Genomic DNA, 24,451 nt, shown 5'->3' on the forward strand with positions numbered 1-24,451 from the left:
CCTCTCTGCCTACTCATGATCTCTGTCAAATAAATAAGAAAATCTTAAAAAAAAAAAAAAAGACCCCTTGGCTACCAGAATCATTTTCACTTTTCACTTGCCAGCTGTGTTCTCCCAGGGAATTTGCCATATATCACCTGTAATCTTTTGTTGGCAGAAAGAATAGTTGTTCATGGCATTTTGTGCTCCAGAGCTGCAAGAGGAGTATGTCTAGATTCAGGGCATATCTGCAGTGCTCCAATGTCCGTGCATTTCATACATGCAGGTAGCCTCATCAGACAAGTACACAGGACTACCCACTAGTGAATTCCAAGCACCTTGTGAACCTGCAAATTGGTTCTTCCGATGGGCATCAACATATGCTACTGTAATGCATCCCTCAAATTCTCAGTCATTTCAATAGGGCCATGCCTCATAAGGGCATATCTCTTGTTTTAAAATCTTTTATTTATTGAGTAATCTCTACCCTAACATGGAGTTCAAACTCATAACTCCAAGATCAAGAGTTACATGCTCTACCTACTGAGCCAGCCAGGTGCTAGATACCCTTGGTAAATCTTCCATTGCTTTTCCGCCTGACCATATGGCCAGGCCAATGGACATCATCCATGAGTCAGTATCATTGTTCAGTTCTTCAATCACCGCTGGGAAAACAGCATGTAATTCAGCCAACCACAGATTTGTTTTTACCCTCCTCAAAAACAGTTTTTAGCCTTCTAAAGAGGATGCTGTCCATTTACCTTGGAACTGCCATCCATAAACCAAGCAGCTCCTTGTTGGTCAGTTGAGAACTGTTTACAGGGCACTGTTAATAGAAGAGAATCTTGCAGCTCCTCATGTGGTCCCAAAATCAGTCCCAGGAGGAAAAGTCTACTTGCCTTGCCTGTGAATCTACAGGGTAACTTTCTGCATTCCTTTGATGGCATATTCCTCTATGAACCATTTCCATTTTGTTATAGAAGTCTTCTGGGCACTGCCCCTCCCTATTAGTGTGTTTCTGTGACCTCACCCAATTATTAGTGTTCCTTCTGGTTGAAAGATTATTTTTCATTTAAAAATTTTAAAATTATGGTTAAATGCACTTAATATGAAGTCTACCATGTTAACCATTTTTAAGTGTACAGTTCAGTAGTGTTAAGTATATTTGTGCAACCAATCCCTGGAATTTTTTCATCTTGCAAAATTGAAGCTCTGTACCAATTAAACAACAACTCATTTTCCCCTCCCTCTGGTCCCTAGCAACCATTGCTCTACTTTCTCTTCCTATGAACTTGACCATTCTAGATAACTCACATAAGTGGAATCGTTACTCAGTATTTATCTCTTTTGTGACTGGCGTGTTTCACATAGCATAATGTCCTCAGGGTTCATCCATGTTGTAGGTAGTGTCAGAATTCCCTTCCTTTTTCAGGCTAATATTACATGTACATATATACTACATTTTGTTTATCCACTCATCTGTGCATGGACAGTTGAGTTGCTTCTACCTCTTGGCTATTTTGTGACTAATGTTGCTATGAACATGGGTGTACAAATATCAGAGACCCCACTTTCAATTCTTTTGCATATATACCCAGAAGTAGATTGCTAGATCATATGATAATTTTTTTTTTTCCCTGAAGAACCACCATACTGCTTCCCATAGTGGCTGCACCATTTTACATTACTACCAGCAGTATACAAGTGTTCCAATTTCCCCATGTCCTTGGCAACATCTGTTCTTTTCTGGGTGTTTGTTTGTTTTGGTTCTTTGATAGTAAGCATCCTAATGGGTGTGAGGTTATACGAGTACTTATATACTTCAGTCACAGGGGCAGTTTGAATCAATGTCTAAGAGCAAGGTAGTAATTGCCCCTCAAATGAAACTCTCTAGTCCAAAGTCCCAGTAGTCATTACTGCGGGGCATTCACAGAGTTTGCCATAAGCTCCAGTTTACATTCCACATGGGTCTCTGGTATAGAAAATTCGCCATACCAGCACTCCAGTTTTTATTTTATATTGTGTGGGCTTGGGCAGTCTTATTTGTTGCCATTTAGCATGTCTAACTAATACTGCTTGAAGGGTGGATTTATAAGCCTGGAGTTTCACAAAACTAGGTAGGGGAAACTTTGCCAGATGCAATATCCACCCACCTAATACACTCAGGTAAAAGAGAAATAGACACCCAGTCACTTCATGTAAACATTCTAGTTTTCACCCAAATCTCTACTTTAATCCTATCAACACTTAACATTTCTGTATTCTCTCGATCTGATTACAGCTCCTGTTAGGGATGCACCAGTGGGTTTTGATACCGCAGTGCACAAGGTTCCCTTCTCTAGGAGACCCAGAAACTACTCTTCTCCACTCCTGCCCATATGTGAAATGTAATCAGGCACCAAATGTATGATTATATAGATAAACTTATAAACTTAGCATTTATAGGTTAGCCCTAAATAAAAACATTCAAGGTAAGCATTCAAAGAATAGAAATTGAAGGCAAAACTTCCATGTTAGTAGAGAAAAAAGAAAGGAATAAAGACAAATCATTTGATAGAAGAGAATGCAAGAAAATTGGGAAAAAAAGAGTCAAGAAAGGTGTGGTTAACAGCACACAAGAAATCTGAAAAATATTGAGCTACATAAGTATTAGATAAAACAGAGTAAAATAAAAATGTTATAGATAAGGGGCGCCTGGGTAGCTCAGTGGGTTAAGCCTCTGCCTTCGGCTCTGGTCATGATCCCAGGGTCCTGGGATCGAGCCCCACATCGGGCTCTCTGCTCAGCCCAGAGCCTGCTTCCCCCTCTCTCTCTGCCTGCTCCTCTGCCTACTTGTGATCTCTGTCAAATAAATAAATAAAATCTTTAAAAAAATATTATAGATAATGAGGATCATTACATAATAAACACGTTTATCAGAAATACATAGCAGTTCTCAATTTATATATCCAACAATGTAATCTTAAATTACATGAAGCTAAAGTGTGCATAAAGGGAGATTGCCAAATCCACAATTATGGGAAATTTAAGAAACCATTCTCAGTGATTGATAATTCTATCAGATATAAATAGGATAAGCTAGATTTAAACTTCTAGGGAAAGAATTCTACCCCAGTATTTAGAGAATATATTTTCCTCTCAAGCATAAATGGAACATTACGTGCGCGCACACATACGTGCACACACACAGATGCATAGCAGGTCACAAAGCAAATCTCAGTAAACCCAAAGAATGGAGATCATACAAAGCATTTTAAGAAATAACCTCCAGGGCACCTGGGTGGCTCAGTGGGTTAAGCCGCTGCCTTCGGCTCAGGTCATGATCTCAGGGTCATAGGATCGAGTCCCGCGTTGGGCTCTCTGCTCAGCAGGGAGCCTGCTTCCCTTCCTCTCTCTCTGCCTGCCTCTCTGCCTACTTGTGATCTCTCTCTGTCAAATAAATAAATAAAATCTTTAAAAAAAAAAAAAAAGAAATAACCTCCAAAATCTGTATGTTTGAAAATTTGAAAACATACTTCTTTATAATTTATAAGTCAAGAAAGGAAGAAATGAAAGTGAGACAATGTTAGGACCTGAACAACAGTGAAATCACACCATGTATCATAGCTCAGGACATGGTGTTAACTAGTACACAGAGAATAAGTTTTAAACTTAGATACAGTAATTAGAAGAAACATTTTTAAAAACTCTTAAAGCACTGTCTTACCTAAAAATTTAGAACAAAAAAATACAAACTGTAAATCCAAAGAATGTGGAAAGAAGAAAAGAAAGACAATAGTAGCAAATAAAATCAAGACAGAGTATCAATGAAGAAAAAAGGCTACTTCTTAGAAAAGATAAAAAACCTCTGGTGAGACTGGTTACAAAACAGAAAGCAAAACAGAACACAGCTATCCATAAAATAAAATTTCAAATTAAAGAAAAATTAGTAACTTAGAAAAGTGTATCCTACAAAAACCAAGTCACGAACAAAGTTTTAAAAATCTGAATAGATTCAAAACTAGAAGAAACTTAGGCAAAAATCTTCCCAGCTCAATAAGGGAATGAAGATTTTAGGCCAATGCCTTTTATGCTGAGAACTGTAAAATTTCTAAGTGTTAGCAAACAAAAATAAATTTATTTAAAAATAAATACATTCTGACCAGGTAGGCTTACCTTAGAAGTATAATGATAATAAAATCTGTTAGTGCAATTCATTTCATGAATTGATGTGATGCATTTAACTTACATTCATGCACATTAAAATAATCTTAAAACCTTCCAAATATATGCATTTAAAGTCAGAAATGTCATAAAAATTCCTGCTTTCACCACCTCTTTCAACGTTATGTAGCTGTTGCAGTAAACCAATGGAACACATATACACATGTATATGTACACATATTACATACACGAATACTTCTCATGACTATTCAGTTAACTTTTCACATAGCAGCCTCTGAAAAGCTAATTTGTTATTTTAAAAAGCCCCCAAATACACTACAGGTTTTTTTAGAAAGTAGTTTTAGATGTCAGAATCTCAGGCAAAGCTATGTTCACCAAGTTACTCTTCGCACTTAGTTCCATTCAGAGAATACTGTAAGGAGCAAATCTGAATTGTGTAATTTGTGTAAACCCAAAATGTTGTTTCCCTGAGATGTACTTCCTCTTCCGAGAGGAAGAGGCAAGGGCTTTAGCTTGTTCTGCTTGCTCAGGGGTGAGGAATGTCCCGGAGCTCTGTCCCCTTATTTTCCCTAAAGGTGACTTTCCGTGCAGTATCTTTATATTAAAGGGCAGTACTACATAAAACTATGAGGCCTTTGAAGGCTGGCAAACTGAAGAAAATGGCGCAGAACAGGAAAATGGTGCATCCAAAGAACGACTCCCTCTTTTTCCTAGTCCAGTAACCAACTCCCCCCACCCCCCGCCCCAACCAAGTCTTCTCTTCCCCACTGATAAGTACAAAATTCTGAATACAATTTACGTATGAACAGCGTTTTTAAACTTTAAAGTTATTTCATTTTTCAGTGGATTTTTTTTTTCCTGTTTGAAAATTGTTTAGGTTACTTGAATCAGAATGCACTATAATTTTTCTCATTAAGACTAATGGAATTTTTAAAAAAAAAAATTTTTTTCATTTCGCAACTGACCTTTCAGGAGTGAATTAAAAGACAGTAAGCCAGGGACAGGTTAAGAAGCCCAAGTTGAAAGACTTTCCCCGAAGGTGCCCCCCCCCCCCCCGCCGGACCACCAGCCAATCACGACTAGAAAGAGCCCCGCCAGGTTGCGCACCCAGACCCAAAGGCACACACCCCAGCGTTCCGATTGCGCAGCGGGGCCGCCAACCGCGGTTCTGGGGCTCCGCGACGACGCGCTGCCTGACCGGTAGGAGCCGCCGTCGACGAGCGACGGGTGCCGTCCAGGCCACGCCGGGTGCCGTCCCCTCGCCTCCCCCCACCCCCGCCACCGATCCCTCAACCGGCGGACATGGTTGAGGCAGATCGCCCCGGGAAGCTTTTCATTGGGGGGCTCAACCCCGAAACCGATGAAAAAGGCCTAGAGGCCGCGTTTGGCAAGTATGGGCGCATCAGCGAGGTTCTCTTGATGAAAGATCGAGAAACCAGCAAGTCCAGGGGCTTCGCGTTCGTCACCTTCGAAAGCCCCGCGGACGCCAAGGCCGCCGTCAGAGACATGAACGGCAAGTCCCTGGATGGTAAGGCCATCAAGGTGGCCCAGGCCACCAAGCCGGCGTTTGAGAGCGGGCGACGGGGCGCGCCGCCGCCGTCCCGCAGCCGCGGTCGCCCGAGGGGCCTGCGCGGGACCCGCGGGGGCGGCGGAGGCCCGCGGCGACCCCCGTCCCGGGGCGGGCCGGCGGACGACGGCAGCTACGCGGGGGATTTCGATCCGCGGCCCTCCAGGGCCCCGCTGCCCATGAAGCGCGGGCCGCCACCGCGCAGGGCCGGGCCGCCCCCCAAGAGGGCCGCACCGTCGGGCCCGGCTCGCAGCGGTGGCGGCGGAATGCGCGGGCGGGCTACGGCCGCGCGGGGACGAGACGGCTATGCGGGCCCGCCGCGCCGGGAACCGCCGCCTCTGCACCGCGACCCCTACCTGGGCCCCCGGGAGGAGGGCTACTCGCCCAGAGACGGTTACTCGAGCCGAGACTACCCCCGCGAGTTTGCTCCCTCGCCCCGAGAGTACACCTACCGCGATTACGGCCACGCCAGTGCCCGGGACGACTGCCCGTCGAGAGGCTACGGCGACCGAGACAGCTATGGGGGGCGCGACCGTGACTACGCGGACCACCCGAGTGGAGGCTCCTACCGAGACCCCTTCGAGAGCTACGGAGACCCGCGCGGTGCCGCCACAGCGCGGGGGCCCCCGCCTTCTTACGGCGGAGGAGGCCGCTACGACGAGTACCGCGGCTGCTCGCCTGACGTCTACGGCGGCGGCCGCGACGGTTACGGCGGCGGCCGCAGCGACCGCTACTCGAGGGGCCGCGACCGGGTAGGCAGAGCCGACCGCGGGCTCTCCCCGTCCTTGGAAAGGGGGTGCCCTCCCCCGCGCGATTCTTACAGCCGCTCTGGCCGCAGGATCCCCAGGGGCGGAGGCCGCCTGGGAAGCCGCTCGGAGAGAGGGGGAGGCCGCAGCAGATACTAAGTACCGACAGACTTGGGACCAAAATGCCGTTTTCAACGAAGAGTCTGTGCCCTGGTAAACTACCCAAGGACTAGTACAAGGAAGAGTTGTTTTTACCTTTTAAGAATTTTCTGTTAACCTCCTCTCCATGATTTTTGTGCTTTTGGGAGGAAAAAGTTAAAACTCGTTTAATTGCGTTTTGGAATTGTTAACGTTTCTTTCAACAAGCTCATGTTAAAAGTGTAAGACTTGAACCTGCGTACTAGTCTTCTTATATTTTCAAGTAAAAATTCTTCTAAAGGCTTCCTCCTTCTAAATTTTCCTGAAAAATGAGACAAACGGTTCTAAGATCTTTTACAAACGTCTCAAAAAATGGAAAAACGGATCATTCTGTTAATTCAAACCAACTAGATTTTGGGGGGAAGAGTGGGAGGGAATTAGTGTATGCTACTCTTAAGATTTCAGGGTGTATCTTTCAAACCCAGGCTCAGTGTTCCCAATATTTTGAAAGAAAAATGACCAGCAGCAACAACAAAAATTACTTAAATGCTTATTTAAAGGAAGTTCTATACACTCTGTAAGTCTAAAAAAAAAAAAAAAAAGCAAGTGGACAATACTGGCCATATTTGGGGGTTTTTTTCCTTTACCTGGGAATCTGCAGGAATTCCTGATCCCTTTGTCCCCAAAATACTGTTCATATGTGTTGGACAAGAATGGAATACCAAATTAAAGATTTGGCCAGCCAACCACAGAGCTGCAAAAATCCCAGAAAAACATCAATTAATAGCATTTATTTTCACCACCAACAAATTACTAAGAAATAAGTAGAAAATACACCAGTAGTCGATTTGGGGATCATATGGCTTCCATTTCTAACTCCAAGCTACTTGCCCTTGGCTCTAGAGCCACCTGCTGGCTCCTGTGGAGAGAAATAGGATTCTGCCCCCAGGGGTGGAGGAATCAAATGTGAGCAACATCAGAGCTCAGAAGCTCAGAGAGTTCCTAAGAGAGCTTGGTATTTCAACATCTGAGGATTTCATCCTGGTATGAGGGACTTGGGTCTGCCTGTTCACAAAAGGCAAGGGGATGGGTTGAGTGTACTGTTAACGTGGGCAAAAGGGCTTGAGCAGACAGAAATCAGAGAGGCTTCCTCCAGAGTGCCTCAGGAGGGATGTAACAACCTCCTCTTTCCACCCCAAGCTCAGGGCAAGAAACACCTTTTCCAGTCAGCACCTGTGGAATTTCCCATTTATTTGAGAGAAAGGTAATTGCACAGTCAAGGAGCTCTGGTAGCCACCAGAGAAAAAGGACGAGGTTAAAATAGTAGGATTCATGTTCTGCATAATAATTGCTGGAGGAAATAGATGAGCATTTGAACAACAAAGTACTTAAAGAGATCTGAATGTACCACACTCACATACACAACTCTAAAAATATGGTTTTGTGACAAAATAATAAAGTAGGTGAATTACAGCAGAGGCTGCATTAGTGGCCCAGAAGATCAAATGCAGGAAATAGCTTTAAAATAAAGTCCAGAAATCAATCTGGCAAAAATGTGTAACAGCTTTATGGAAAAGTTGTTAATGTTTATTAAAGGACCTGAAAGAAGACTAAATAAATGGGAGGTTTGTATCATGTCGTGGTTGGTAACAGTTTTTATTGTAACTCTTCTCAATCTCACCAAATTAATTTGGAAAATCAATACAACTTCAAAGGAAGTTACAACATGACTTTTCCACACAGCTCGCTTCTCTTTCTCGATAATACCTATTTGTTGGTGTGATCAACGATGGAATACTGAATAAAAGATTTGGTCAACTGGCCACAAAATGAAAAAAAAAAAAAAGAAGCTTCAATTCACTACAAACAAATGATTAAGAAACAGGTAAGAAAAAGACACTATTGGGAGATTTAGCTAACAATTCTGAAAGTTATATGGTGGAATAAAAGAGCAAGAAGAGCCACAGCAATTCTGAAAAAAACAATTAGAAAAGACTGGCCTTACCAGATACCAAAACTCGTTACAAAATTAGAGTAATTTAAGCTGTGTAATATCAACAGACAAGGATAGACAGACCAACAGAGCCAAAACAGTGAGCCTAGAAACTGGCCCACTTGCATATGAAAACATGATATATGACAGGTAGCTTTGAAAGTCACTGATGAAAGGATGGACTTTTTTTGTTTGTTTTTGATGGCTGTCTCTTTGCAAATATAAAATGAGATTCCCTAACCCAGCATACACAAAAATACATTCTAGATGATTTGAAGATTTAATTCTGAAGAGGAAATTTTTCAAAAACTTAGAAGAAAATAAAGAAGAAATGTATCACACTGGGGTAGAGAACTTTTTAAGACATAAAACACAATCCTAGAAGGAAAATGTTGATAGAATTTTCCACCTTAAGATATTTTTTATGATAGGATACTTAACAGTGAAATATCAAACCATAGATTGGAAGAATTTATTTGCATTGAAATAAGTTCCAAAAGAATGCTTAGGAACCAGTTAGAAAAAAAAAAATCAAGAAAAAAAGGGGGGAGCAAAAGGACAGATACCTTTTTGATAGAAGTATAAATTGACATAATCACTGGAAATAATTTTGGCAATGCCTAGTCAAGTTGAAGGGGGTACGTACCTTATGACCCAGAAATTCCACTTCAAGGAGAGGACCTAGAGAAACTTGCACATGTACACAGGAGGTTTGCTCGAGATTGGGCCTTACTGCACTCTTTGAATGTTGAAGTAGAGCCAGTCTGCCTGGAGTGGATCAGTGGTGAGGTTTACTCTCATAATGAAGTTCAATGTAGAAGCCACCGTCAATCAACCAGATTCACACGTAACAACATAGGTAAATATCTCAATATTTGTTGGGTGAAAAGGGCAAATTGCATAAATACAGGTGTACTAAAAATATGTGATCAAGAGATACACAAGAAATTGGAAAGCTTACTGTGAGATAAGGAAGGTAGATGAGGAATGAGCTTTAGCTGAACCTGCAGTGTTGTTTCTTTAACAGATGAATTTTGAGCAAAAATGGCAATGTTAATAACTTAAATTTCTGTGTCTATACATTAGCATCTCTTTGGTATTCCATAATTTTGATACACATCATACTATAAACTTTAACATGAAAACAGAGCTTAGCACAGCACCATCATATAATGGCTACTCAAAAATGTTAACTAAAACACTGCAACTGTCTTTCAGTTCACTCTTAACAATGACTGTCTCTCTTGGCTATGTTTATGGGTGATGCTTTATTCTATTTGACTGCTTATAGAACCTCCTGTCCTAGACTGTGCTCACAGCTAGGTCACCATAACCTCTAGGGTGGAGCTTGCATATTTGAGAACCAAATCTTAGAGGAAAGTGTAGTTTTTTCCTTTGATTTCTTTCTGAAGCATAATGGCGATGAAAACTTTTTTCCCATTAACAAAATGCCAATTTCTGAGGAGTAATCTCCTGAATATTGAACTATTAATAACTTTTTTAAAAGTGTGGTGTAAACATTTGGAAATAAAGTCTCCTGCAGAGCTTAGATGAGTTCAAGACGTCATAGCATTCAAAGGCTGTGGATTTCTCATGTACATATACAGTAGAGCAGTTTCAATGCTTCTTTACTGGAAATTAATGTATAAAGCTATTTTTGTAGGAAAATATGTAAGAGATAGAGCAATTGAGAACTCTCATAATTGCTTTCATAATGACGAGAGAAAAAGCATACCTGGTATTTTGCAGGACTTACTCACTGGGTCTAATTTAAAGAATGTGCATCTCATAACCAAAACCTTTGTGTTCTCTATCTTGAGCTCAGTCTACTCCTGAGACCCTATCTCCACATTTCTTCTGTCCAAAACAGGGTTCCAGGATCATCGAAAGTATCCATGTGGTAGCTGACAGCATTACTGAGTGTTCCCCGACCAGGTGAGGCCTGAACATCTTCCATCTTTGGTAGCAGCCTGAATCCTGTTGCGGGTCCTGGGGCTCTCCTAGAGTGCTGGACATAGACTGCTTTCCTAGAGGGCAGTGGCTCCCCTTTTTCCTTTGCCTCAGGCCTGGTAAGATGGGGAAGAATTTTCTGCTTATATTCCTTCCATCTCGGACCCCTAATATTCCAGCCTTTAGATTATTGGGGTTCATGCTGCCACCCTTTTAGTCTCTACCTTAAGGTGATGAGATTTCTCTTATCTTCTTCACAGAAATTTCCTTTTTGGAGACAGTTACTTTTTTTTTTTTTTTAAGATTTCATTTATTTATTTGACAGAGATCACAAGCAGGCAGAGAGGCAGGCAGAGAGAGAGGAAGGGAAGCAGTTTCCCCGCAGAGCAGAGAGCCCCACGCGGGGCTCGATCCCAGGAACCCGGGACCATGACCTGAGCCAAAGGCAGAGGCTTTAACCCATTGAGCCACCCAGGCACCTTCAGTTACTCTGTTCTTGACTTGAACATAGTTAAGAACTCACCAAGTAGAATCGGATTGTGTTGCTTTTGCTCTGAACATATAGGATCCAGTGATAGCGGGAATTCTTTTCAGAATTCAGATATTCTGTTTATGGTGATGTTGTTTCTGAAGCTAATTTCTCTTACAGTATGGAACGTCTAAAAAGTCTTTAAAAATTGTTCTGAGTATAAATATTTTGAGGGTGACATTTAATATGGGTATCAAGCACAAAAAATAAACTGTAGCAACCACAAAGCAGTGATGACTCTGGAATGTGTTCCACTATCATATTTACTAAAATGCTCAAGGAGTATGAAAAATATCTGAGGATGTATTTTGAAATTCTTAGGGAGAGCATTAGGAAAAAGTAGTGAAGCTTTCTTGTTATGTTTGGAGGCTGCTTGTTATAGTAAAAAGGTAATCTTGGTCTGTGTATGAGTCTTCGTTCTGTTGTTTGGGTGACTTGGGCAATTTTCTTCTTCTTCTTCTTTTTTTTTTTTTTAAGATTTTATTTACCTGAGAGAGAGACAGCACAAATGAGGGGGAGCAGGAGATAGGAACAAGCAAACTCCCTGCTGAGTGGGGATTCCCCACATGGGCCTCAATCCGAGGGTCCCAGGTTCATAACCTGAACCTCAGTGAGACTGAAGTCAGATGCTGAAACGACTGAGCCACCCAGGCGCCCCTGGGCCATTCTCTTAAAAATTTTGACCTTTAGTTTTTTTCATGTGCAAACGATGATGATAGAATTATTTTGAAAGTTTAAAATAAGATCACACCTGTTAAGCAAGCAGCACAGTGAGTGGACTTGCAGGGGGGCTCTCATTACAGAGTAGTGCCACGGCGGCGCTCTGCACAGAGCTGTAGCAGAGACTTTCCTTTGCAATTTATCATTCCATTGACGAGTTAAACAGCTAATTTACAAAAAGTCTTCAGAAAGTTCAGAAAGTTGAGAGTTTTATTGTATTTATGTTCCAGGTGTACTCACCCAGCTTGAAATCTTGGGAACATCTTTGACTCTTTGCTGTCCTCACTCTGCCTCTGTCTTCTGTACTTCTTGGCAGCTAGGGTCACCAAAAACTTCTACTGGCAGACTGTGTCCCATTCCTAACCAGTTTGAAGGGATGGATATTATCATCACCTTTTTTTCCTTCAAATCTAGTAGGGTTTGGAATTCTTACTCTCTGTTATTAGATTTCACTCTCTGGTATTAGATTTCACTTAGATTTCTCTTTACCTCGTAAATAAAACAGCTAATACTGTGCCTGGATTTTAAAAGGCATGGCTGTTGTTACCTGCGGTTGACCCTGGGCCCAGTGCACCTCGGGAAGTCCCCGAGTTGCAGTAGAGTGTAGTGATAAGTAGTGCAGAATCTGGTAGACCTGAATTCAGATCCTGTATCCACCACTTACTAACCATGTGATCTCGGTCAGGCTACTTCCTCTCTCTCTGCTCTGCTTCCCTTACCTATGAAACAGAGGCAAGAGTGCTCACCTCATGAGGTTGTTTATCTATCTGTTTACTCATTAAAATCCAGTGATGAACAGTTACTTATGTAGTATCCACTGTATGTCAAGCACCGTGTTAATATGGGAACAAGGCAGATACCACAGTGGCACATATTCTTGGCTGACGAATTCATGTTCATCAAGGAAGAATCATAGAGCATCCACTGTTGGTGGTTGCCCACATGCATGCTAGGGGAGTGCACAGGGAGCTAACAGGATTAGACATCAGGTTCCTCCCATATAGTTTTCTTTTTACTTTTCTGCCTTTTTTTTTTTTTTTTGAGTGTAGTTGACACACAATGCTACATTAGTTTTAGGTGTACAACTTAATGATTTGACAGATTTATGCATTATGTGGTGTTCACCACAAGTGTAAGCACCATCTGTCACCATACAATGCTCTTATGATAACGACTATATTCTTTTTTTTTTTTTTAAGATTTTATTTATTTATTTGATGCAGAGATCACAAGTAGGCAGAGGCAGGCAGAGAGAGGAGGAAGCAGGCTCCTTGCTGAGCAGAGAGCCTGATGCAGGGCTCATCCCAGGACCCTGGGATCATGACCCAAGCTGAAGGCAGAGGCTTTAACCCACTGAGCCACTCAGGCACCCCTCATTGACTATATTCTTTATGCTGTGACTTTTATTCCTGTGACTTACTCATTCCATAACTGGAAAGCTGTATCTCCCGCTCCCCTTCACTTATTTTGCCCAACAACCCCCCTCCCCTCTAGAAACCATCTGTTCTCTGTATTTATAGGTCTGATTTTGCTTTCTGTTTGTTTATTCATTTTTTGTTTGGTGGTTTTTTGGTTTTTTTAGATTCCACTTATGAGTGGGATCATATGGTATTTGTCTTTCTCAGGCTGACTTATTTCAGTAAGCATAATATCCTCTAGGTCTATCCATGTTGTTTCAAATAGCGCAGTCTTATCTTTTTTTTATGGCTGTGTAGTGTTCCTGTGTGCTCATGCATGAGTGTGTGTGTGTGTTTGTGTGTGTGTATTCCTTATACATTTGCTTGTTGATGAACACTTAGATTGCTTCCATGTCTTCGCTATAAACATAGGGATATGTATATCTCTTTGAATTATTATTTTTATTTTCTCAGGGTAAATGATAGTGGAATTTTCAGATCACATGGTATTAATATTTTCAGGAAAAAAAATTTTTTAAGATTTTATTTGAGAGAGAGAGAGAGCGCGTGCATAGGCAAGAGGAGGCACAATCAGAGAGGGAGAAGCAGACTCCCTACAGAGCAGGGAGCCCATTCAGGACTGGATCCCAGGACCCTGGGATCATGATCTTAGCCAAAGGCAGCTGCTTAGCCAAATCAGCCACACGGGTGGCCTATCTTCAGAAATCTTAACACTGTTTTCTACAGTGGCTATGCCAATTTACATCCCCACTGACAGTTCATAAAGGTTCTTTTTCTCACATCCTCACCAACACTTGTTTCTTGTTATTTTGATTTTAGCCATTCTAACTGGTATAAGGTGATATCTCATTATGGTTGTGATTTGCATTTCCCTGAGGATTAGTGATATTGAGCATCTTTTCATGTGTCTGTTGGCCATCTGGATGTCTCCTTTGGAAAAATGTCTCTTCAAGTCCTATGCCTATATTTTAGTCAAATTGGTTTTTTGGTGTCAAGTCATAGAAGTTCTTTATATATTTTGGATTTTAAACCTTACTGGGGGCACTTGGGTGGCTCAGTGGGTTAAGCCTCTGCCTTCAGCTCAGGTAGTGATCTCAGGGTCCTGGGATCGAGTCCCGAACCGTGCTCTCTGCTCAGCAGGGAGCCTGCTTCCTCCTCTCTCTCTCTCTCTCTGCACCTACTTGTGATCTCTCTCTGTCAAATAAATAAATAAAAATCTTTAATAAGAAAAAAAAGACCTTACTGGATATATCATTTGCATGTATCTTCTCCCATTCAGTACATTGTCTTTTAGTTTTGTTAATGGTTTCCTTTGATGTGCAAAATCTTCTTATTTTAATGTAGTTCTGATAGTTTATTTTTGTTTTTGTTTCCCTCGCCTGGGCAAACATATCTAGAAAAATGTGGTGATGGCTGATAGATAAATTACTGTCTGTGCTCTCTTTTAGGATTTTTATGGTTTCAGGTCTCACATATAGATCTTTAGTCTGTTTTGAGTTTACTTTTGTGTTTGATGTTAGAAAATGGTCCGGTTTTCATTCTTTTACATGTAGCTGTCCAGTTTTCCCAGCACCATTTATTATGAGACTGTCTTTTCCCCATTGTATAAAAATTAATTGACCATAAATTGTGGGTTTATTTTTGGAGTCTCTATCCTGTTCCATTGATCTGTGTGTCTGTTCCTGTGCCAGTTCCATACTATTTAGATTACTATAGCTTCGCAATATATCTAGAAATCTGGGATTGTAGTACCCACCATTTTGTTCTTCTTTCTCAGGATTGCTTTGGCTATTCAGGGGCTTCTCTGGTTCCCTACAAGTTTATTGTCTGTTCTAGTTTTCTGAAAAATGCAGTTGATATTTTGATTTTTTTTCCTTAAGGATTTTATTTATTTATTTGACAGAGAGAGACAGCAAGAGAGGGAACACAAGCAGGGGGAGTGGGAGAGAGAGAAGCAGGCTTCCAGCAGAGCAGGGAGCCCAATGCAGGGTTCATCCCAGGACCCTGGCATCATGACCTGAGCTGAAAATAGTTGTTCAATGACTGAGCGACCCAGGTGCCCCTGCATTTGATATTTTGTTAGGGACTGCATTGAATCTATAGATTGCTTTGGGGTTGTATGGACATTTTAACAATATCAATTCCTCCAATTAGACATCAGCTTTGGGAGAAGAATTTCTACGTTTGGGCTCTGGGGCCTTTGAGTTGCATAATAGAGTAAGTGCCAGCTGGAATAATCCAGGATTAAGGTACGGTGGCCATGTGTCATGACAGAACTTTAGCTCTTACCTCGCCCTCACTCATTGCTTGTGGATGGGGTTTGAAGGAGTCAAGGTCTTGATAACAAAACCTATCTGCCTCCTTTAGACTGATTACAAAATGGGGCACTCAGACTTGTGAGAAAGGTTTTTGACCAGCCCAGATGTCAAGAACGGGAGAAGGCAGGGATAGTGGATATATATAAATGGTACTATAATATAATGGCTGTGAAGGCATTACTCTGTATGACACCTGTTCTCAGATCCTGGGATGATGGGACCAAAGTCTTGCAACTGAAGCCATATGACATAGCTAACTAGCAGTAAGATTTGCTACATCAGCATTCATGATTGTGAAAGGATTACCCCTCCTAACACCATAGCTGACCATGATTGACTGCCTTGAAAACTAGGTCTTCCCAGTTTCCATTGATACTCTGCATAAGGCCAGTGTCTTTCGGGGAGGCCAATCTGCTGGGATTAGTTTTGGACAAGTTAATCCTTATCTCTTGACTAAGCAATGGAGACACTGTGTGAACAAAAGTAGACATCATTAATCCTCAAAGGGATTAATGTTCAAAAGAGATAGACTTTGGTTAAAAAAATGTAAAATTTTAACTGTGATAAGCATTATGAGAGAGCTGCCTAGTGCTATGAGATACTATAGTAATAAAGGTTTCGTGTAGTACAAGATGTTAGAGAATGCATCCTTAAGGAAGTGATGATTGAATTCTGATGTGAATGATGAGTAAGAGCTACATTGCTGGGAAAATTAAATGAGACAATATGTTAAAGCATGTAGCACATAGGAAGCTCTCTTTAAATGAGCCCCTGGTTTTTTTATTGCTGTTCTTTTTTGACTTCGAGATAGTTTTAGCTGGAAGTTTAAGCTATATGGATAAGGGTGAAGGAACACAGATAAATGCTTAACTTACTAATTTAAGAAGACATACCTTGAGGTTGATTACCAGGAGAGCACAGAAGAATGCCAAGGTTCGAATCAACAGAGGCAGAAGGTATGAGATCAGTTTGAAGTCAAACTAATAAGAAAAAATTAATAGGGAAAATGTAGAAACTGATAAACAGGCATGGACTATTGGGATTAATGCCCTGGTGAACTGCATTTGTGGTGACTACCATTTAAAGTCTCCTCATCTTTCTGGAGAAAGTCTCTCCATCCTTGCTCTCCTCCTCCTCCTCCTCCCCCTTCTCCTCTTCCTATTTATTAGAGAGCATGAGGGGGGCAGTAGGAAAAGGAGATGCAGAGTCCCCACTGAGCATGGAGCCCAACACAGGGCTGGAGCCCAGGAGGATCAGGGCCTGAGTCAACCTGAGCTGAAGACAGACACCCTACCAACTAAGCCATCCAGGTGCCCCTAAATTTTTTTTTATTAAAATTTTTTATTTATTCATTTGAGAGAGAGAACATGAGAGAGCCAGAGCAGGAGCAGGGGCGAGGGTCAGAGGGAGAGTCAGACTCTACACTGAGCAGGGAGCCAGACTCAGGTCTTGATCCCAAGACCCAGGGATCATGACCTGAGCCAAAAGTGGATACTTAACTGACAGAGCGACCCAGGGACCCCAGAAAGTCAGTCTTCTTAAAGGTGTCAAAGCTGTTTGAATCTGGGATGAAACAGATCCTGCCTTTATCCTTAAGGCACTCACAGTCCAGTGTGGTTGGCAGATTGTTCTGCATCAAATTACCTTCAGTGCAAAGTAGAGAGTAAGTGCTGTGAGATAGGTGTGGGCAGTGTGCTAAGGGAGGAAGGGAATTCTGAGGAGAGGAAAAGCTTTCCAGAGGATGTGAATTTCAAGGTTTTCCCTGATCTTCCTCAGTGTGTGTGTATTTTACATTTTAGAAACAGCTGGGTCCATTTTTTTCTATTTGCACTTAATTTTAGGATTGTTCTCATCCTTGTTGATTTTATTTCCCTCTCTGCTAATATACATCTACTTAATTTCATTGCCAATTGGAAGCCATTGAAACTTTCGAAGACAGAAGTAGTGATCTGAGCTGCACTTGACTGTTGTATCCCTGGCATCTCAAAGATGGACCACAGAGAAAGGTTGGAAGCAGAGGGCCAGCCTGTACATGATGAGGCTTACAGTTTTTATATTAAAATTGCCCTAGTGGAGTAAGAAACCAAGTGGTGGAAAGGGTTTCCAGACTCCGAACAGAGTTTGACCCATGAAAACAGCCCACTAGATGGCACCAAAAGCTTAAGGATTGTGGCTTCATGGGTCCTTGAATTTGCCACCTAGAAGTTGAATTTCAGGGCCAGCTGCTGTGTGGCTGAGTGGCGCCTATACCTTCCTTCTGGGTATGATGAAAATGACATAGGTACAACTGGAAATCTTCACTGACTCAGATACTGAGCATTGGGTACAGTTGGAAAGACCAAAAATATATCCAAGTGTATCCAAGTATTCAAACTGGTAGGGAAAGACAAAAATGCAGTAAGTCATACTGATTTAATTGGATAAGTACTTTGGGGGGAAAAATACAATTTTTTTAAAAGATTTTATTTATTTATTTGACAGAGATCACAAGTAGGCAGAGAGAGAGAGAGAGAAGTGGAAGCAGGCTCCCTGCTAAGCAGAGAGCCTGATGCGGTGCTCGATCCCAGGACCGTGGGATCATGACCTAAGATGAAGGCAGAGGCTTTAACCCACTGAGCTACCCAGGTGCCCCCCAAAAATACAATTTTAAACTCCAAAATAAATTCCAGGTGGATGAACTTGTATTTTAGGTGAGGTTTTTTTTACTAAAAAAACTATTTCCAGTTTTCTTGAGGTATAATTGATTATATCACTATGTAAGTTCAAGGTGTGCAGAATAATGATTTGACTTACATGTTGTGGAATGTTCGCCAAAATAAGTTTAGTTAGCATCCATCATCTCCTATAGATACAATAAAAAAAAGCAAAAAAGAGAAACATTTTTTCCCTTGTTTTGAGAACTCTCAGGATGTCCTCCCTCAGCAGCTCTCCTGTATGGTCATACAGTGGTGTTAGCTGCACTCTGACTGGAAATTTATACCTTTGACTACCTTCCTTCCATCTTCCCCTCCTCTCGTCCCCCACTTCTGGTAACCACAACTCTGATATCTTTCTGTAGGGTCTAGAATCATTTTAATTGTGGTTAAATACACAGACAAGTTACCATCTTAACCATTTTTAAGTGTACAGCTCAGAGGCATGAAGTCCACTCACACTCTGTGTTGGCATCACCATCTCCCAGCCACAGAACTCTCTTCATCTTGTAAAATGGTAAATTAACTTTTCAAGTATAAAAACCAGACGCTACAAAAAGCGTAGGAGATATAAGTGTGTTTTATATAACCTTGAGTTTGGGAAGATCTTTCAAAGCCCAAACAGCAGAAGTATCAAAAGTTATATATTGATACATTTGATGGCATAAAAATTAAAATTTAGTTTCCATATAGATAAGCCTAAAAATTTATGAATTTATCATGTGTATTTATTCTGTTCACAGAATGCATCTTCGTGTGGTTAGAGGACTGTAAGACTGAGGTCCCTCTTTCTTGCTGGCTTCAGTCAGGTGCTGCTCTCCGCTCCTAGAGGCTACACCCCCCCACCATTCCTTGCTCTCACAGGCCCTTTCAGAACACAGCAGCTTATTTCTTCAAAGCCTGCAAGAGAGAGGCTCTCCAGTCTACTAATGTAGACTCTCGTATATAACAACAGAACAGAGCATTAGTCTTACATGACATCTGTGTAGTGTCTCCATAATCACAGGGGTGACATCCCATACCCTGCGCCATATAATGTAAGCTCATCCGAGTTGCCCCCCCATGTATGCTTATCACATGGAGGAAACATGAACGATGAGTTTTAAGAAGATACTAAAATATCGAATGAGAATGGGGGTTTTAATAAATTTAAAGTCTAAATTCATATTGGAACTTATAGCTGTAAAGAAACTAAAGAAAAGAGGTTTATGTACTTAGGATAAGTATCAAGATATTAATGGAAAGTATACAGTGATTTAGTCCATTTAGCCTTAGTCTTCAAATTCAAAAATAGGGAATGGAGAGAGGTTAAGATAATTTTGACCTATATTATCTCTAAGCTTTCTTGTTGACTCTAATGATAATAACAGAAACAACTAATATTTTTGAGTGATTCCTCTAATAGGCACTGAGATAATTTACCTCACTCTTCACAGTGATCCTAGGAAGTAGATAACTTTTTTTTTAAGATTTTATTTATTTATTTGTCAGAAAGAGAGAGAGAGAAAGAGAGTGCACAAGCATGGGAAGGAGAAAGAGAAAGGAAGAGGGAGAAGCAGACTCCCTGTTGAGCAGGGAGCCCGATGTGGGGCTCAATCCCAGGACCCTGGGATCATGACCTGAGGCGAAGGCAGACGCTTAACCAATTGAGCCACCCAGGTGTCCCAGTAGAGTCCTTTTTATACCCATTTTACAGATGAGGAAAGCAAGATCTAGAGAAGGTGGTAGGTTTCTATGATGTTAATCCAAGTGACTCATTTTTCAGCTTGAAGTTCTATAAAAAGTTACTAAGTGGGGAGTGTTCTTTTCCTACCTAAAAAGCATTCATTTTTCAAAATTATAGAAAATATTTAATGAGAAGAAATATATTAAAAATGAGCATATAGATTACTTGACAGAGAGAAAGCTCCACTGACTCCTAGTTTTACCCAAATTTTTAAAAACATTTTATTTATTTATTTGACAGAGAGATCACAAGTAGGCAGAGAGGCAGGCATAGAGAGAGGGGGAAGCAGGCTCCCTGCTGAGCAGAGAGCCTGATGCAGGGCTCGATCCCAGGACCCTGAAATCATAACCTGAGCCGAAGGCAGAGACTTAATCCACTGAGCCACCCAGACACCCCTATTAGTATCTTTTTATAACTCACACTTCACACTTCCTCCAAGGACAAGCTAATAAGAATAGAGCAGGAGGACTCCTTGGGTGGCTGCAGTGGCATTCTGCTGGCTACTGCCTGGTCTTAATTATTTTGATCATTAATTTCTTTACAGTTAGCATCTTATCCCTCCATCGTGACAGCTGTCTTGAGCTAAGAAATCTCACAGTGAATCTTGAATCATAATTGATAATGTATGTTTTTTAAAGATCCTATAGTGATTTTTGGTATCACACCCAGAGAAGCTCAGCTTTGTCAGAATCTTGGGGCATCGGCTACCTTCAAATCGACTGCTCTTTGGTGGCAGTTGTCTGGATGTAAATTGAAATCACTCCTTATCAGTGTTTGATTCCCTGTCATGTCTAAGTTCAATCGTGTCCTCACCTGAGTCCTTCACAGGCAGCATTGACTCTTGTCTGGTTTGAGACTGCAAACTCATAGATGTCCTACTTTTGCCATTATATTATGATGCCATTTCCTTTTATTTTTCCAATAACATCAAGATACACAATAAGATTCAGTCTCCAGACTTGAATTTGTGCCAGAGAACTCAATCACTACAATATTCTTATTTTCCTTTGTGTTTTACTTCATTATTGAGTCCACATGTAGCAGTGTATGGGTTTAGCCTTCCTTTAGAGCCTGGAGATTTAATTATTACAAGCTTTTTCCTGCAGACCCCATTCTGGTTTTGGGTGAGATTCTAAACCTTCTAAGTTGATATTATGATGGGTGTTTCTACCAAAATTAGAGGAAAAGTGAACCATTTGTATATTTAATTATGGGGGAACTGTTCCTGGGGTTGTAATCAGTCTGGGCATTTAGACAGGTTGGACATGTAGTTCCACTTTCCAGATGCTTGGTGATTTCCAAGATAATGTCCAGCCTGCGGGTGAGGAACAAAGGGGCATGGAGCATGTGAAAAGGAGCCTCCTTGGGGTGCCTGGGTGGCTCAGATGGTTAGGCCTATCTGCCTTCAACTCAGATCATGATCCCAGGGTCCTGGGATTGGCCCCACATCGGGCTCCCTGCTTGGTGGGGGGTCTGCTTCTACCTCTCTTTCACCGTACTGTTCCCCCTGCCTGTGCTCTCTCACTCTCTTGTCAAATAAATAAACTCTCTGGGGGAAAAAAAAAAAAGGAGCCTCTTCATGCTTACGGTTGTCCTAAGCCTTCTATTCATTCATTTGGTAAAGATTAATTCAACACTTAAGACTGGCCGAGCACGATTCTGAAAGGTGGATGTGTAGACAGTGACACCAGTGATGATCTCTTCCTTTGAATACTTACCTCTCAGTCCAGGAGGGGAGAAAAACGCAAACTAGCAGTTGAAACCCAACTCCTATAGTAAGAGTAGAAATGAAAACATTTCACCTCAGGAGCAGAAAGCAGACTTTTGCTTTAGAACAGAAGGAAAATTGAAGACCAGAAACGAAGCTAAATAAAAGGCCGAAGTGAAGCAGGGTCTGGATAAAGCTGTTGTGTGCTTCCTCTTTTGTGTCCAGTGAAATATTTTTGACACTAGAACTCCAAAAATACTACATAACAAAGTGAATTGAAAAATTGCTTTCTAGAAGCTTTGAGGATGCATCATTACTCTGATATAAGGGAGTCGTAAATACTATGAACATTTTGATATACTAAAATAGCAAAATAAGAAGATTAGCTTTTGCCAAATGGATTTTATGGCCTCAATAATAACACTGCTTCATTTATTTTCATTATTTCCAGTGGAGTAAAGACTCCACATGTAACTAATATATTTGGATTAACTCCTCTGTGCTTCGTTTTTTCTGGGAAGGATTAGCAACAAAGCTAGCTTTATGAACCTTGGGGGAGGGATGTACTTTGTTGAACCCCTCATCTGATTTTATACATGTTTCTAAACCCCCATGTTCACAAGCCTCAAATGGTGCCCAGGAGAGATGAAATTACCCAGGCCTTAGCTCCTTCAGGGTGTAACTGCTGGCTGACCAGGACAACTACATAATTAGGGGTAGCTGTGGAGTAGCACTGGGCCTGGGGCTAATCCACTCCTGCGGGTCGGAGGGGCGGGGGGAACACGATTACTGGCCTGTGTGTGCCGGGCACTGTTCCTTCCTAATCCTTTTGGATGGTGCTTTCTCAGCCTCAGACTGTTTCCTCAGATACACACACCCATCAGGAAGTGGCTAACGCCCCAAGTGCCTCCTCTGCAGATGTCTGGAGTTCTGTCTCTGTGCTGCTTGGCTCTCTGGTCCTTGGGTCTGTGTGTGGTGGAGTCCTTTCTCCCCTCTGGGCTCCTGTCCCTGGCTCTTCAACTAAGGCCTTCTTACTCAGGCCAGGGGTTCCCTCCCTGCTCTCAGTAAAAGTGGGCATTTCAGAGGAAAATAGGAATTATAGAAATAGATCCAAGAATACATGGAATATATAAATAGGATAATGATCATGGAAGTAATCTAAAATGTGAAAGAATTCTCTAAAACCACACTTGTTCAGATTTTAAAAAAAGAATTCCCATGTTATATAAATTATTGAAGAACATTTTAAAAGATAGTGTCTAAGTTCATTTTACAAACCAGTATAAACTTGCTACAAAAACCTGACAAAAATATAAAAATAAGAAAATTATAGGCACCTTTCACCTATAAATATAAAAACGTATTCTCAATAATATAATAGTAATGAGTCACTAACATTGAAAGAATAACATACCATGAATAAATAGGAATGTAGCTTTATAAAATCTAATATAATATTTTATACAGTAGACTAAAAGAAAAAAAAAGTCACCACTGTCTCCATAGTTTCCAATGAAGCATTTATAAAAATTCAATATCCATTTTTGATACAGACTCTTAGGAAACCAAAAGTATAACATGATAAAATGTATTAATTTTAAGGTATCAACTGACAATTTTTTAAAAGATTTTATTTTTTTATTATTTATTTGACAGAGATCACAAGTAGGCAGAAAGGCAGGCAGAGAGAGAGGAGAAAGCAGGCTCCCTGCTGAGCAGAGAGCCCGATGCGGGACTCGATTCCAGGACCCTGAGATCATGACCTGAGCCGAAGGCAGAGGCTTAACCCACTGAGCCACCCAGGCACCACACAATTATTTTTTTTTTTTAATTTAAAGATTTACTTATCTATTTTAGAGCATGAGTGCTTACAGGGAGAGGTAGAGGGAGAAAGAGAAACAGACTCCTTGCTGAGGAATTAGTTTAAAACTCGGGGCTCCATCCAAGCCCCTGAGATCCTGACCAGAGCCAAATCAAGAGTCGGAGTCTTTTTTTTTTTTTTTAAAGATTTTATTTATCTGACAGAGAGAGATCACAAGTGGGCAGACAGGCAAGCAGAGAGAGAGAGAGGAGGAAGCAGGCTCCCTGCAGAGCAGAGAGCCCGATGTGGGACTCGATCCCAGGACCCTGAGATCATGACCCGAGCTGAAGGCAGAGGCTTAACCACTGAGCCACCCAGGTGCCCCAAGAGTCGGAGTCTTAACCAACTGAGCCACCCAGACGTCCCTCAACTGATAGCATTCTTAATACTAAAAGCAGAAGGAATCTGATTGAAGTAAGAAATAAGACAGAGATACTGCCATCAGAATTATTCAGTATTGCTCTGTAGTGTCAGCATATGAAAAAAGGCAAAAGGAATTAAATGAGGAGGTGAAATACAATGATGTGCTGATAACATGATTATTTGCTTTTAATTGCTTATCAATGAGGAAGGAGCTATGTTTTCAATGTCAAGAATGAAACCATATTTTTCACTACCCCCGTTAATTTTTTAAAAAGAGAAGTTTAGAATGTTTCTACACCCTAATTTCCTCCCATCGCCCTTCATAGTTTAGAATCACTGGGATTTTAGATATTAATTATTTCATGTAGCTTCTCTGGCAAAAATAATTAGTGACCTGAAACTAAAACATTGGATGTTAATTATATTTTAATTAAAAAGGAAAAAAATAATGACAAGTATTTAATTCCATTAGTTTATTTTTAAATTATGTACTATAAGTTTTGTTTACTTTTAATACTTACTGCCAATTTTTTTTAAAGATTTTATTTATTTATTTGACAGACAGAGATCACAGGTAG

At 41.2% G+C, this 24,451-nt stretch overlaps 2 protein-coding genes across 2 annotated transcripts in view; one reads left to right on the forward strand and one right to left on the reverse strand.

Moving 5' to 3' along the window:
• Positions 1 to 6,399, reverse strand: part of LOC125079293 (60S ribosomal protein L39-like) — a 31,603-nt gene extending 25,204 nt beyond the window's left edge. The window contains exon 1 of the mRNA XM_047692802.1: positions 6,163 to 6,399. The gene's annotated coding sequence lies outside the window, so the exon portion shown is untranslated. The remainder of the gene's footprint in view (positions 1 to 6,162) is intronic.
• On the forward strand, positions 5,134 to 6,848 carry RBMXL2 (RBMX like 2). Its single transcript, XM_047692798.1, has one exon. It carries the CDS (start codon positions 5,446 to 5,448, stop codon positions 6,613 to 6,615), a length of 1,170 nt encoding a protein of 389 aa, XP_047548754.1. The 5' UTR covers positions 5,134 to 5,445; the 3' UTR covers positions 6,616 to 6,848.
• Positions 6,849 to 24,451: the final 17,603 nt, after the last annotated feature.

Source organism: Lutra lutra, chromosome 10 (assembly GCF_902655055.1).
Source record: "Lutra lutra chromosome 10, mLutLut1.2, whole genome shotgun sequence".
NCBI classification, from domain to species: Eukaryota; Metazoa; Chordata; class Mammalia; order Carnivora; family Mustelidae; genus Lutra; species Lutra lutra.

Coding starts and splice junctions, on each gene's coding strand:
- RBMXL2 (XM_047692798.1), top strand. CDS start 5,446: ATGGTTGAGGCAGATCGCCCCGGGAAGCTTTTCATTGGGGGGCTCAAC.